Source organism: Protopterus annectens, chromosome 2.part2 (genome assembly GCF_019279795.1).
Source record: "Protopterus annectens isolate FY-2018-M chromosome 2.part2, PAN1.0, whole genome shotgun sequence".
Taxonomy (NCBI): Eukaryota; Metazoa; Chordata; order Ceratodontiformes; family Protopteridae; genus Protopterus; species Protopterus annectens.
This window is the reverse complement of record NC_056730.1, coordinates 95147860-95163937: the sequence shown is the minus strand read 5'-3', so window position 1 is coordinate 95163937 and position 16078 is coordinate 95147860. Positions and strand designations below refer to the sequence as shown.

At 46.9% G+C, this 16078-nt stretch overlaps 1 protein-coding gene across 2 annotated transcripts in view; it reads left to right on the top strand.

Annotated features, from left to right (window-relative positions):
- Positions 1 to 16078, top strand: part of LOC122795551 (elongin-A-like) — a 1176755-nt gene that overhangs the window by 781038 nt on the left and 379639 nt on the right. For both annotated transcript variants that reach the window (XM_044063776.1, XM_044063777.1), the window contains one exon: positions 15556 to 15717. In XM_044063776.1, the coding sequence (XP_043919711.1) occupies positions 15556 to 15717 (162 nt within the window). The remainder of the gene's footprint in view (positions 1 to 15555; positions 15718 to 16078) is intronic.

Genomic DNA, 16078 nt, shown 5'->3' with positions numbered 1-16078 from the left:
ATGTGAGTGATTGACTGATTTAAAGGGATTGTGTCGACATATCCCTGACCATACTTTCTTTGTTTTTCTGGCACTTCAGATGATGGCATCACATGTAAAGGCATGAGACCGTGCCCATGGCTGGTCCAGTAAACAGACCATGATAGGACAGGTACATTCATGTGTGGATGATGTAAACAGTACCGCTATATAGCAAACAGTTCAAGTATTATAGTGAATGCAGACTGCACCAGAATTTCCCATTCTAAAGACTTGCACCTTGGCTGTGATATAAATAGAACCTGCTGGAGAGATAAGGTATGTATCCCAGAGACTACCCAATCTATGGAACAGGCTCCCCATCTATGTGAAGCAGAGTTCCTCCCTAACCCAATTTAAGTGCAACTTGGACAATTGGATGGGAAATGAGAAATTCATCCCTGGTTTGGCACCTATGTCTCTAATGGACAGAGGTAACCTGTAAATAGTTAATCTCCCAGGCCCATGCTTACACTTATCAAGGGTATCAGAACTTAGAGATTTGGGATGTATAGCTAGGCTTAAAAAGGCCCTTGTGGTTGTTAGCCTAGTAAACACCTATGAACCTATATCTGAGGCCAGGGAGAAAATTGACCAAGGTGCAAAATCATATTGCTGCTGGGGAATTGTTCCCCAACACCCTCTTACCCTTGGCCTTGTCAGGTTTGCAGTTCCTGCCTAGGAGACAGATATACACACCTCCTCCCAGGAGTGAGACTCCTGAATGAGAGGTGTACTGTTTGTAACATAGAACTCACCTGGCTGTTAATTGTAGATCTGAAGTAGGATATTCATTTGTCTGCAACCTGTGGGTTATGGATCCGATATCGGATCCGAACCGGCATAGTTTTCCAGCTATGGATCCAAGCTCTCAGCTCCTCCCCTCACCCATAATGCCCTGCTCTACCCTCATGACCTCAGATCTTGTTTGCCGCGCTGGTAACTAGATGTGGATACATAGCTCTCAGCTAAGTAGACTATTTTCTTGTTGAAAAATAGAGAATTTTTTCTTTCTTTAACAATTTTTGTGTGAAAGTTGTAGGTTTCCTGTTATTATTGACTGTTTTTAGTTTAATTTAAATTTCAGTAGTAATTTTATTCCCTCCCTCGCTGCGTAGAGTGTGTGTGAGGCCTGTGTGCTTCTTTTATTGTTTAAGTTACTTTTCTGTAACTTTAGGTTAAGTTTATAGACTATGGCTGAACAGCCTAAGTCCATATTTTCAAAATGCTCCGAGTGTGGCCATAAGCTCTCACCGGCTGATGGCCACACTCGGTGTGTTAAGTGTCTTGGGGTTGAACACCTCACATCTGGTTGTTCCATTTGTGCAGGGTTCAACCCCAGGGCACTGAGGGAGCGGAGGTCCAAGCTGGTCTTGGCGGGTCTTTTACCGCCGGACTCGGCTCCGACCTCCGCTCCTTCGGGACTCCTGCGGCTGCAGTTGTTCCCTGTGGCACCCTCCTGCTCCTGGGACTCAAACTCCCGCTTCGGACAGGAGAGGGATGCATCTAAAGGACCGGAGGGAGAAGCACCACAAGCGCGGGCCGAGACCTCTGTTTCGCCCCGCCAGCCAAGCGGCTTCTCCCCGGCTCCTTGTCGGTCCGGTCTCCTCCTTCTCGGCTCCGGTCCCCTGTGTGCTTCTCACCGGGTCCTGAGGAGGAGGAGACCCGATCTCCGTCGAGGCTATCGAGGAGGCATTCCAGGCCTACCTCGGTAGCCTCGTCGAGATCTACCCATAGCTCCGGATGCTGATCTGGACCGGATGATGAGAAGGTTCATCCAGGCCCAGATGCAGATGGGAGTGCTCCTGCCTCCCCTCGGGGAGCTCAACACCCTTTTAAGCTTATTGCTCCTTCTCAGACCCGCTATCCGGGTTCGGAGCAACTGGAGCCGAGCAGCTTCGAAGCCGGGGGGAGGACGGAGCCGATAGTACTTGGTACCGGATCCGACCATGCCCTCGAGTGCCGGATCCGATCTCGGAGCCTGGATCCGAGCCGGATCCGGGGATCAGTGCTCCTTCGGCGCCGTCTGTGTCGGAGCGCACTGTCCTTCGGATCCGAGTGCCCGGCGCCGGCTCCGATCCACTCTTCGGATCCGAGGGGAGCCGATTGTCGGATCCTTTGATCGAGGTCGGCTCCCTTCGGCTTTTGATGTAGTGGAGAGGGCTCTGTTGAGGGTCTCCGGACCCCGGCACTTGCTTCGCCCGTCCCGCTCCCTCTGCACTGGGCCAGGCTTCCACCATCCGGCCCCTGGGACAGCCCGCTTCTGTGCCCCAAGTTGCTCCCATGGAGCAAATTGCTGTTCTTGAGGACTCCTCTGACAGCCCCCAGAGGAAGCCCTCGCAAGCATACGCAAAAGGAGGCACATTGACTCCCGAGTCACTCACTGAAGACACGGACTTGGAGGAAGGGAAGGCTCCCCACGGTCACCCCGAGGATGTCACCTTCGGAGACATCATGGAAATGCTCCGTATTAGGGGGTGGTCTGCCCCAAGTCTTCCTCGGACGAGTCCGTGTTCTTGGAGGCATTCAAACGGGCCCGTCTACCTCTTGGGTGTCCCCTGCCGACCCCCTGGTGGACCTTATTACCACCAGGGCGTGGAAGGAACCGGACACCAGGGAGCCAATTCCCAAAAGACCTGACAGGATCCTTAGCCCGCCCTCCGACAGGACCCATTGGAGTAAGGGGCCTCCTGTAGATGCCATGTTGATGGCGGCCACAAAGAGGGAACTGGCTCAGGAGAGTCCTCAGTCCACCCACCGAGCAAGGAGTCTCGGATGATGGACCGCTTGGGGAAGCGGATGTTCAGTTCGCGACCTTCTTGGTAAGGGCGCTGAACTATTTGGCACATGTTATTCGGATGCAGCGAGACCTTATTAAGAGTACGCTGCATCCCCTGAGTCCATTTCGAGGACGACAGAGCTCTGCACTCCACCAAAATGGCCACTCTTAGGTCAGTCACAAATACTTCTATGCGGCTACTCTCCCATGCTACGGAGGGCGCTAGAGCTGCGGGACAGGACTGGTCACTAGGCGTCAGGCCTGGCTCCGCCACTGCGATTTTTCTGAGCCCTTCAAGGCGCTTTGCGAACGCCTTTGATGGTTCTGCTCTGTTTGGCAAGACCGTTCGCGAGACGTTGACCCAGAGCGAGAAGGACGGGAAGACGCTGTCTGCCGTCGGAATCCGCTTCTCTGCACCCCAGAGGCCCTATTCTAGGAACCAAAAGGGTCAGAAGAAGATGTGGTTCGAAGTCGCAGCAGTCCCAGCCTGCTCCGGACAACCAGTCCTTCCGTGGCAGAGGAGGACAGGGAGGACGCCGCCCTAGAGGCAGAGGGGCTCCCAGAAACTTCGGGTCCAGGGAACCTTTCTCTGAACGGCCCGCAGCAACCCTGAGGGTTGCCCGACTGCTCTACTCTGGAGGCAGTCGGGGACGTTCGGGGCACCTAGCGGCATGGGAGTCCATAACATCGGACCGCTGGGTTCTCCAAATCATATCCAGGGATATCGCATTCCTTTCCTTCACCTTCCAAAGATGAAGTCCCTCCCAGACGTACCACCCGGTCAAAGGGAGGCCGCTTTGGCAGAAATTGGCCATCTGCTAGAGAAAAGAGCCATCCAGCCCGTTCCCCAGACCAGATCGGATCAGGGTTCTACTCCAGGTTCTTTTTAGTGCCAAAAAGACGGGGAACTAAGACCAATCCTAGACCTCTCTCTCTTGAATCTGGCAGTCCCCAAAGAAAAATTCGAATGGTCACTCTACAATCTATTCTCCCCTTCTGGGAGAAGGCCACTGGATGTGCTCGATAGATCTCAAGGACGCGCACTACCACATCCTAATGGACAGACGCTCCAGGAGGTTTCTCCGCTTCGGCTGGGAGCCAGTCACTACCAGTTCGGGTCCTTCCCTTTGGTCTCACCACAGCCCCCAGGGTGTTTACCAAAGTACTAGCAGTGGTAGCGGCCCACCTGAGGCTTCAGGGGTGCAGGTCTTTCCCTACCTGGACGACTGGCTCCTTACCGCCCCAACAAGGCATCTACTTCTCGGCCGAGACTCCTTTCTCCATCTTGCTCCATTTCTGGGCATCACAATAAATACAAACAAGTCCAACCTGGCACCCACTCAGCTCTTAGATTTCATAGGGGCCAGACTAGACACAAGGAGTTTACGAGCCTTCCTCACTGCGGACAGAGTTCTAAATCTGCAGCTCCAGGTGCGGGCCATTCTCCATTCATGTTCTGTTCCAGCGGAGTTGGTCCTGAGGGCTCTAGGGTCCATGGCCGTCGATAGCACTTCTTCCTCTTGCCAGGCTCAATATGCATTCTACAGTGGACGCCTTAGTACAGTGGTCATACCTTGCTCTCCCCATGCATCATCCCATAGCGATCAGCAAGGCTTGCAAGCGGTCCCTCTTGTGGTGGCTCCACTCCCGGATCTCCACGAGGGTCGCCCATTTTGTGCTTCTCCCCTCTCGCCACGGTGACCACGGACGCCTCCGCCTCGGGTGGGGGCACTTTGCGGGCCGGACAGTCCAAGGCACGTGGAACGATTCAGAGACCTTACTGCATATCAATGTTCTAGAGATGAGAGCAGTGCTCTTAGCGTTGCTAGCACTTCAGGACTTTCTTCCCTTGGGAACAATTGCGATTCAATCGGACAATATGTCTGTTGTCTGGTACATCAACAAGCAAGGGGGAACAAGGTCTTACCCTCTTTGTCGAGAGGCCATGAGAGTTTGGGAATGGGCAATCTCCACCAATCGCTTTCTCATAGCAACGCACATTCCGGTCGGTCCAACATCCTAGCGGACAAGCTCAGTCGCACCATTCTGACCCCTTACGAGTGGTCTCTCAATTGTCAAGTAGCGGAACGCATATTCGCACGGTGGGGAAACCCTTCATGCGATCTTTTTGCTTCTCCCTCAAACACCAAGTGCGACAGTTTTTCGCTCTCATACCACCTCCCGGAGCTACCCCTAGAGACGCTCTGGTGCATGCTTGGCCACCCGGTCTTCTGTATGCCTATCCACCCTTGCCTCTGATGCTGCAAGTTCTTCAGAAAGCCTCTCGGGTGGGTTGCAGAATGATTCTCATTGCTCCATTCTGGCCTCGACAGATCTGGTTCCCCTTCCTAAGGTCTCACTCGGTGAATCCTCCTTGGATTCTAGATCCCATTCCGGATCTGATATCCCATCCATCCTGCATTCCTCCTCCGAACCTGGACAACCTGAAGCTGACCGCTTGGCTGCTCCAGTTCCACTCTTGATAAGGACTCCCGGTATTTCTTCACCGGTAAAGGCTATTTTGGTGGCGGCTCATAAACCATCCACTAGAAAGGTTTACAAGCAAATGGAAACGCTTTCTCTGTGTGCGGAGCGGCAAGGCCTAGATCCCTTCACGGTTCCTCTCCCTGTAGTGCTTGATTTTCTAACCTCTCTCTTTAATGATGGTGCCAGCAGTTCCACAGTCAAAGTTCAACTGGCGGCAATTTCTCACTATCACATTGGTCAAGAGTCTAATCCTCTTATGTCAGCCAAATTGTGCAAAACATTTCTTAAGGGTACTTTCCTTCTCAGGCCCCCTATAAAGCAAGCAGTTCCTCCTTGGGACCTTTCTTTGGTTCTACAGGCCTTGACCGCTCCCCCTTTCGAGCCCGCGGCTACAGTGGATCTCAAATTCTTGTCCTACAAGACAGCCTTTTTGGTAGCCATTACATCAGCCAAGAGAGTTTCTGAACTTCAAGCTTTATCAGCTAAACCTCCTTACTTGGTATTTCATCCGGACCGTGTCTCCCTCAGGACCAACCCGTCCTTCCTTCCTAAAATCGCTTCTGAAGCAAACATCAATCAATCCATTAACCTCCCTGTTTTCTTCCCTAAGTATGAAAACAAAGGTGAATATAAGCTACACTCACTAGATGTTCACAGGCAACTTAGATTTTATCTCAACAGGACAGCTGGTCATAGGCAATCCGACCAGCTGTTTATTTCCTTTGCAAAATTCAATTTGGGCAAGCCAATTTCTAAAGTTTCTCTGTCCCGCTGGATTTCACAGTGCATTTTATTGGCTTATCAAGCGTCAGGAAGGCCCGCACCGGGGGGTGTTCATGCCCATTCAACCCGGTCAGTATCTACCTCGGCAGCCTTCAAGGCTAGGATTCCTCTAGATGATATTTGTGCAGCAGCCACGTGGGCTTCATCTCATACATTTATTTCTCACTATAAGTTGGATCTTGCATCTAGGGGTGTAGAGCATCCTTTGGCTCCGCGGTGCTCCGGAATATCCTTCCATGATGGCCGCCCAAGATTCAGGTAGCTGGGGACTCTGTCCCACAGGTTGCAGACAAATGAATATCCTACTTCAGATTTAGAAGTTATGTACTCACCATAACGTTCCATCTGAGTAGGTGTATTCATTTGTCTGCAACCATCCCGCCCTCCTATCCCCCTGGCCTTTCAGTTTCCTGCATATTCCTTGTTACCCTTTTGAGGGTATTGTTGCTTTGGCAAACTCGATCTGAGGTCATGAGGGTAGAGCAGGGCATTATGGGTGAGGGGAGGAGCTGAGAGCTTGGATCCATAGCTGGAAAACTATGCCGGTTCGGATCCGATATCGGATCCATAACCCACAGGTTGCAGACAAATGAATACACCTACTCAGATGGAACGTTATGGTGAGTACATAACTTCTAATTCCTGCCTATGAGACAGGTATACACACCTCCTCCCATGAGTGAGACTCCTGAATGAGGGGCTTACTTGTTTGTAGCATAGAACTCACCAACTCACCTGGCTGTTAATTCTGCTATTTCAGTAAACCTAGGCAACCTGTCTTTCCCCAGGATGGGCAAGATGGCACCAGCAACTCACAGCCACCAGGCCAGGTCCCTCCAGCACACATGCCTTTAGTGGAACACTAGGGTGCAGTAAGGGCAGCATCTCTCTGCAGCACAGGACTGGCTGCATTACCTTAATAACTTTTATTTTCCATTTGTTAACTGGGATAGTCCACTGGACACCGGTCTATTTTCAGTGGAGTTCTGGGGAGAAAAACTCCACATGCATCAATAACATGAAATAAAATAGTACAAAGTTTGACAATAGAATTCACATACAAACTGAGTCATAATTAAAATTAGTATGTGTAAACATAACAGACACGTTTAGTCAGAGATGTAAAACAATCAGGATCATTGCTGTAGAGACAAATTTGAATAACTATTGAATAAAGATTGTATGATCTAATCCATCACAGTAAATCATTTCTAATTCTATTGTATGTATTTATATAGACAGAGTTCCTTGAGCTAACTATTCATTTTTAGGTGTGAGAGTAGAGGTGTGAGAATAAAAAGATGGAGAAGGGTCTAGCTTAGGGAGGGACTAGCCTGTTGTAGTGCAATAGCATAGCCAGTTATTGCTCAGATGCAGTTTTAATGATTTTTTAAATTGAGCGATGGAAGTGATAGTAGTTGTGTTACAGGGTAGAGAATTCCAGACTTTGGATACATAATTAGAGAAGAGGGAGTCGCCTGCTATATTATTAGACTTGGTTACTGTGAGAATAAGTTTGTTACTGGAGCGAAGAGTTCTGCTATTGGTGTGGAGGTGAAGTAGGTTTTGTAATGCTATTTTTTTCTGGTTGATATAGTATTTTATGAGCCAGAGTGGGTTGAAGTGCAAAAGTTGAAGTTCTAACCAGTTGAGCTGCTTCAAGGTGAGATTTAATTGGGGAGTCAGGGGCGAATCTAGTGATTTTTGTTGTAACAGGAGTCAAGCTTAGCTAGATCTGCTTTTCTAAGGTTGGTAGGAATAGCTGAGGCAGAGGAGGGTAGAAATAAGGTGCGTGTAGGCTGTGGTAGCTTTTATTTGTTGTGTAAGGAATTTTCTGTTTCTATAGAAGGTACCTAGTTTTTTGTGTACTTTCTTGATTGTCTGGGGTATGTAAGTATCAAATCTTAGCTTGCTTATCTCTATGCCCATGAGTTTGGTGTGGTCTGTGGGAGTGATTGTCTTATTGCTTCGGGACCTGATGTGGATGAGGTAGACTTGGTGGGTTTAAGAAGTAGAAGTTTGGTTTTAGTAGGGTTTAGAATGAGTTGTATATTGGATAGCCAGGTTTCAATAGAGAGGAAAAATTCTTGTTAATGTGTGAATTTCCTGTAGTGAGGAAGCTGCACAAATTAACATAGAATCATCTGCGTATTGGATGACAGATGCATTGGGGGTGGAGGAATGGAGCTTGTTGGTATAGATGGTGAAAAACAGGGGGCCTAAAAATTGAGCCCTGAGGAACACCAATAGTAACTGGAAGAAGGTGGAAGAGTTTTTGTTTCCATAGCACTGCTTGCTGGCAGCCAGCTAAATAGTTTTGGAACCAGGCTACAGGGAGATGAGATGGTCCTAATTCGAATAGTTCTTGTATTAAAGGCCTTTGATAGGTCTAGAAAGGTGGCAGAGACAAATTTACGATTGTTTCTATGAGAGTATACTGTATTGGAGAAGGACAATAAGGCAGTGGTGGTACTATGGAAAGGCCAAAAATCGTGTTGGGTGTGTGCAAGTAGTCAGCCATTTGGAAGTGTATGCACTTTTCAAGTATTTTTGCTATAGGTCGGTAGTTTCAGTTCAGTGGAGATACCTCCTTTATGCAGGAGAATTATGTGAGATGTATTACAGATTTTCGGGAGAGTAGCTTCTGAAATGGATCTGTTAATTAGAATAGCTATAGGGTAGGCCTCTGCATCGGCAGCAGATTTTAGGAATTCTCCTTTTAGTTTGTCTGTGGCCAAGATAGTGGGCATTCATTTTTTGAGGTCATTTTTTATCATATCTGTAGAGATTGGCTGGAATTTGAAGGAGCTGTTCCTAATGTGAGTAGTGATGTGTTCAGTGGATGGGGGGTATGTGTTGAATTCTGTGTTGGTTGGCTAGGGTCAGTATTGTTTCAGTAAAGAATTTATTAAATTGAGTTTGAATGCTGTCTGAGTTAAGTGGGGAGAGGGAGTACCAGTCTTGCCTGGTAGTAGTGATTTGTTTATGGCTGCCCAACATTTTTGAGGGTGTTTTTGGTGTTTGGCTTGAAGGTTGGTGTAGTAATTAATTTCGTCGAGTTTTACTAGTAAAACATGTACTCGTTTACTTGATCAGGGAAGGGAATCTTAGGAGTGATGAATCTTCCATTTACCCATGCTGCAGCACTATAGTGCATGGACTGAAATATGCAGCACCTCAAGCTGCTTCTACAGAAGCAGAGCAGAACGTGGCCATAAATGTTAGATTTGATGACTCGATGCCCTGTTCTCCCATAGTGGGTAATATAATTGCTGAAGTATGAATGACTCTGTGTACATTTCTTAACTATGATCTGGAGTTATAACTTGTTTTGGAGATGGGGGTCATCTACCAATACAAGACAGGGTAGCTTACATCCTTCTAAGTTGGGAACTGCTGATTGAGGACTCAGTGTCTGTTATTCTAAAAGTGTATTAGTTTTGGTTTAAGCACTTGGGCTTCAGGCCAGTTATTTTACATTAAGAAGGTTCGTGGTCTGCACTCTTGTGGGAGGAGAGGCTGGACTCTGCCCTTCTGAGCTGGGAATTTCTGGTTAAAGGCTTATAGTGCTTGCATATTTGAACTGTTTCTTACTGAAATTGGTACACCTTGTTTTCTGTAGCATAGACTAGATCCAGGCCTGCTGAATCTAGCTTTGTTTGTATGCTTGTTGTTTGTTTGCTTGTTATTTCCTTGAAACGCTAATTCCACCTAAAACGCGGCTTTTCAGCGCTTCTGTGGATCCCTAGTGATATCTGCATTGCTTACTGTACTTATTTCCTTGTTTCACTTGGAAGAAAGTTACTGTTTGTCATTTTTGCATTTAAGTTACCTGGCACTTGCTCACTAAAGCAATTACATAAGTCAGCACTAAAAAATTAAAAGCACTACACCCTCACAAACTCCCATCGAGTACCTTGTTCCCCATTGGCCCTTTTTTTCAATTATAAAGGAATTCCCAATACTGTTCTAGCATGTCCATAGGTCAGTTGTCAATCTCCTCTCTGGTCCAGCTGGTGAATCTGGGAATCTTGAGGCAATGTTACAACTGCCTCATGTACACAGACAACCCTCTCCTCCTCCCAACAAATTCCAACACATGTGAGAGATGCAACCATATAGCCAAACTGGAGGCTAAGCTCTCTCAACTCAGTACTGGCGTAACCAGTCAGGAGGAGAAGGAAACCACACTCACTACAATTCCAGTCTCACATAGACCTACCACGACAGCAAACCAAGCACACAAAAACATACTCGGAAGCTCTAAATAAAAATCTGCCTAAGCAGCAGAGACCTCCAAAGCACACACCCAAGCAACCGCTACCCCAAAACAAAACACGTGCAACACATAGCTCACAAAGCCAGTGTGCCGAACAGTCATAGCCCTTAAGGCTAAACAACACACCTGATACACTTGTAATAGGTGACTCTATCATCAGGCACACTGATGTCCCGCTCACCAGGCTGAACAAGGAGAAGGTCACGGTGAGCTGCCTGTTGGGCGCTAGGATCCGCCACATAACACAAGCACTCGGGTCACTCCAAGGCAAGTACAAATATGACTCCATCATTGTCCATGCTGGTGTGAATGACCTGAGACTTGCCTCCCTGGACTACATGAAAAGAGACATAAAGGATCTCTCTGAGCATGTAGCCCAGGCCGGTATGACCCTGACCTTGAGTAGCATCTTACCCTCACCAAGAATGATGCCACAATATGAAGACAAGATGATCAATTTCAACAATTGGCTTAAGTATTGGTGTCATTCCAAGGGGATCCAATGCCTGTCAGCCTGGGATGACATGCTCGACAAGCCACGATGCTTCGCTAGGGACGGCTTGCACCTGTCACCCCTGGGCTTTCGGATATTGGCAAAGGCTCTTGCTACCCCCATAGTGCCTTTTTTAGGCAAGGCTGAAAAGACAAACCCACCTCCATAGGTATCACAAGGGATAAGAAACTAAGAGTAATGCTACTCAACACCAGAAGTCTAAACCTCAAGATGCACGCACTCGAAACTCTCCTTAGCATGGAGAACATAGATATCTGTGCAGTAACAGAAACCTGGTTCAAGGCTTCCGAGAGCACCCCAGCACTACCAGGTTATACCTCATACCATGCTTTTCAGCCCCAAAACTTGGACCGAACCACAACACTAAGGGGGAGTATCAATATTCATCAAAGATACCCACACCTCCAGGTTGGTGGCACAGCATGAAGCATCAGAGACTATCCATGTGCAACTAACAGTGGGTAAAACTGGATTCCGGCATGTAGCTCGCAAGACATTTCCCTGCGAGCTACATCGCCGAAACCAAACGGCTGCATCAGCACTTTGCCGTAGTGCAAATTGGCTGAAAAGCATAGCCGCTGCAGCTGTAATCTATGAACGGGCAGCTACAGCCGTATGGGATGTGTAACGCATTCCTTCTCATTCAAGGAATGCATTTATTTAATTATTTATTTATTTTGTTGTAAATAAATAATTAAATAAATGCATTCCTTGAATGAGAAGAAGGAATGCGTTACACATCCCGTACGGCTGTAGCTGCCCGTTCATAGATTACAGCTGCAGCGGCTATGCTTTTCAGCCAATTTGCACTACAGCAAAGAGCTGATGCAGCCATTTGGTTTCGGCGATGTAGCTCGCAGGGAAATGTCTTGCAAGCTACACGCTGGAATCCGGGTAAAACTGCCTTCCAGTTTATAGCCTGCTACAGACCACCCTCCCAAACCCAGGAACCCCACTCGGCCTTCCTGAGAACACTGGAAAATATGAAGGTCTCTCCAAACACCATTATATTGGGTGACGTCAGCTACCCAAACATAGACTGGGAGCATTATTCTAGCTCCAACACCCTAGCCCAAAGGTTCCTAGAATTTATAAACTCAAATGCTATGGAACAACTTGTTACCACTCCCACAAGAGGGCAAAACATACTGGACCTGATCATCACCAACATGGGGACTCTATGCTCCAGACCAGAAGTGTATCCCTCACTGGTAAGATCAGACCATAAACTAATCTCACTGGATATTCACATCCCGACCCCACCCCCTGCCCAGAAAACCACAGTGAAAAACTTCTCTAAAGCAAATTTCACACTCCTCAAAACCGAGGTGGAATCCTTCAAAGCCCCCGGGCCTGTGGAAAATACGGCCCAGACCGCAGAATCCTTTATAAACGCATTCTATGAACACCTTCAGGAATGCATGGATCATGCAATCCCAAATAAAACCAAGACCCAATCCTCCAAAGGCAGATGTCCTGTCTGGTTGGACCCCAGCCATAAACAAGCTATACAATAGAAGGAGGAAGCTACTACATGATGGAGCAAAATCCCAAAAAGGGAAGGCATCTCTGATCAGTATTAGCAAAAAACTACGGGCACTCATAAAATCGTCTAAGGCCAGCTTCGAGAGAAAAATCGCACAGGACACTAAGGATAACCACAAGGCTTTCTTTAGTTATGTTAGGAACCTGGGTGGGAATTCCCAGATATGCTCAGAATTAGTCCAAAATGACAAAAAATACACCGAACCCGCAGACATTGCCAACATCCTAGCTGACCGGTTCAGCGCAAACTTCTCCCCCCCCCCCCCACCAAAAGGGCAAATATCTATCCCAGCAGAGTGCTGCCCCCCTGATCTCTCAGATGCTCAGGTAAGAGCCGCCCTCTCCAAAGCAAAAAAACACAGCATCAATGGGACCAGACGGTGTCCCGGGCTGCGTCCTACATGAACTACAAGAAGAGCTAAACCCAAACATAAAACTACTGTTCAATCTCAGCCTTACTACAGGATATGTACCCAAAGAGTGGCGTACAGCAACAGTGGTCCCTCTCCACAAAGGTGGTGCCTCAACGGATCCTGGAAACTATTGCCCCATAAGCCTGACTAGCTTGGTCTGCAAAGCTATGGAAAGGATCATCATGGACTTCATAAATAAAGATATTGGGGACCTACAGACACTGGATCCTACCCAGTTTGGCTTTAAGGACAGATCCTGCCTCTTAAACCTGGTCGATTTCTTTGAAACAGTCACCAAGGCCATTGACGAGGGGAAGGTGGTCCACACAGCCTACCTGGACCTCGCAAAAGCCTTCGATACAATACCCCACTCAGGCATTATAGATAAGCTCACCAGCTTAAATATAAACCCCTATGTCACTAGATGAGTTGCAAACTGGCTCAAGGACAGAACCCACATGGTTAGAATTGCTGGAGCCATGTCAGACTCCAAACCAGTTACAAGTGGCATCCCACAAGGCTCAGTCCTGGGACCTCTCTTGTTCAGTATATATTTCTCTGAGGTACAGGCCAACACGGAAGGACTGTGGCTGACCAAGTTCGCAGATGACTGCAAACTGGGCGCCATAATTAACTCTCCAGCCGACACAAGCATCCTCTAAAAGGGCCTCATAAAAACAGACAACTGGTGCCAGAGCCATGGCCTCGAGCTAAACGCCAAAAAGTGTATAGTCATCCCCTTTGGCAAAAACAAAGTGCCCACAAATTACCACATAGGTGGTAATCCATTAAGTACTGAAGAAGTAATTAGGGACCTGGGGACCCAAGTTGATAGCAATCTCTCATTTGACAACCACGTGGCCAAAGTGGTTAGAAAAACATTTTATATAGCCCACCTAATCATGAAGGGATTCACATCTAGATCAGAAGAGGTCATTGTGCCTCTTTCCTCATCCCTCATCAGGCCCATAATTGAGTACAATACCCCTTTTGGGATGTACCTTACCAGACACCTGCAGCAACTGGAAAGACCCCAAAAGTACCTCACCAAGAGGATCAAAGGGCTCAAACAGATGCCATATGCTGCCCGGTTAAAGAAACTCCAGCTCTACTCAGTGGCATACCGCCTGCATCTGTGCCTGATGTATAAAGCCATGTCCAACCCGGAATTAATGGGCATGCTGCACCTCAGAAAATCCAAATCCCATTGAGCTACGCACTTGAGAGACTTGAACCTCAGCACTGAAATAGGACATGCTGGAGGGACAGATTCATAACCCAGAGGCTCCCTTCACTCTGGAATAAAATCCCAATCCAGGTTAGGCAGAGTCCCTCATTGACTCTCTTCAAGAAGAATCTTGAGTGGATTGGAGATCGTAGGTTTACCCCGGGTATCACTTCTGTGTCACTGTTAGACAGAGGCACAGTATACTAACCTCGAAAAAGGGCATAGCAAAATTTAAAATGGGTGGCGAAAGCCAGACACACTGGCTAGGCTTATAAATGCCCTAGGGTAGGTAGCCTAGTATGAACCTATGAATCTCTAGTGGGTGGGGATGTAGCTACCAAAATTGTTTCTAAGGATTTTCTTTTTGTTACAGACACAAACAAGCCCAGTTTTAAGAAAAACGGAAGGATTTTTTATGTATTTTCTGGATAAAAAATTCTGCTTTCCAGGTGAAGAGGAATTTAAATTAGTTTGAGGGGGGACCATTTGTCTATCATTTGAATTCTTGAAAACTAATTATTGTATATGTGCTAATGTGAATTTGTGAAAATGTCTTGATCCCCAGTACTCTCTAAATCTTTTTGTGAGAGTGAAGACAAGTTTTAGAGGTTTGGAGATGTGCAATTTGTTGTGAATTTTCAGATACATTTTGGTATCCTTTTATATTACGGATGTGATTGACTGATTTAAAGGGATTGTGTCTACACCTAGGGATGTCATTGCCCCCTTTACTCAGTCCTTATTATGCCAGTCGTTGAATATAATGCCCCCTTTGGAATGTATCTGTCCAGACACATGCAACAACTGGAACGCTCACAGAGATACTTTACTAAAAGAATACAAATCCTGAACATGTCTTAAGTGGACTGACTCATAGCCCTGTTTCTATACACTGTATCCTACAGAGTGCTAAGAGGTGACTTACATCTGGCATACAAAGCATCCTCGACTCAATTCTGATGGGTTTTACTGCACATCAGCAATACTCTGTTTAGGGATGTAAATGTCTACAACATCAACAGAATGGTTTGGTGGGGACAGGAACATCTCTGAGGATACTGCTGCTCTGTAGCAGACTCCCCATCCACATAAAACAAAGTTCTTCCCTGTTGATAAAACATATTTCTTCCCTATACATACTCAAACACAACTTGGATCTGTGGGTGAGAAACAAATTTTATCTCAGGACTGCCCCTGTGCACTAATGGGCAGAGGCAGCCCCTAAATGCTTTATCCCATTCATGGGTCCTCTCAAGTTATCTGTGGTGATATCCTAGTTATTCTCATTGGGGGGTAATGTATAATTATTGAATTATCCACCATGATCCCATGGGATGGGTAAGGGCAAACTCTAAATGGAAAAGATTAATTGAAGCAGAAAAAAAGGGAAATTGGCTAGGCTTAAAATGGTCAGCTAGGACAGCTAGCCTAGTACGTACCTAAGAACTTATGTCATGTAGAGTGTCATAATGTTTCTTGGAATTACCATGCATATTTTCATTTTTGCAGCTGTTGCTGTTGTGCCCAACACAGATGATGATAGCTTTGAGTTCACAGGACGCAGATCGAACAGCAAGATGCAAGTCTTCTCAGGATCCAAGCCAATCTTCCTTTCAAAGATGTTGTCATTATACGAGCAGTGCATCCGAGTCCTTAAAAACAACATTGATTGTAAGTTTTTAATTTGCAGCATTTCCAGAATTAATTTAAAGATGATCACAGAAGACTAATTTTCACAAGAGCAATGTTAAAAAAAAATTAGCAATGATAGCAAATGCTTGCCCAGTCAGTTGGCATATAACTAGGAGTCAGCTGCTGTGTGTGCATCCTGATTACAGAAATGTTATTGGTTGTCAGTGGCCTGTACAAGATAAGGGGAAAAAAACATTTCTGTCTTAAGCATTCTGTAGGGTTTGGGTGATAGATATAATGGAAAATGCAGTCATTACAGTAAAACATGGCCTCAGGAACTTCTATAGCATAACAATGTCACTGAGTGTTCAGAATCAGTTTCAGGGCAGACGGAAATGGA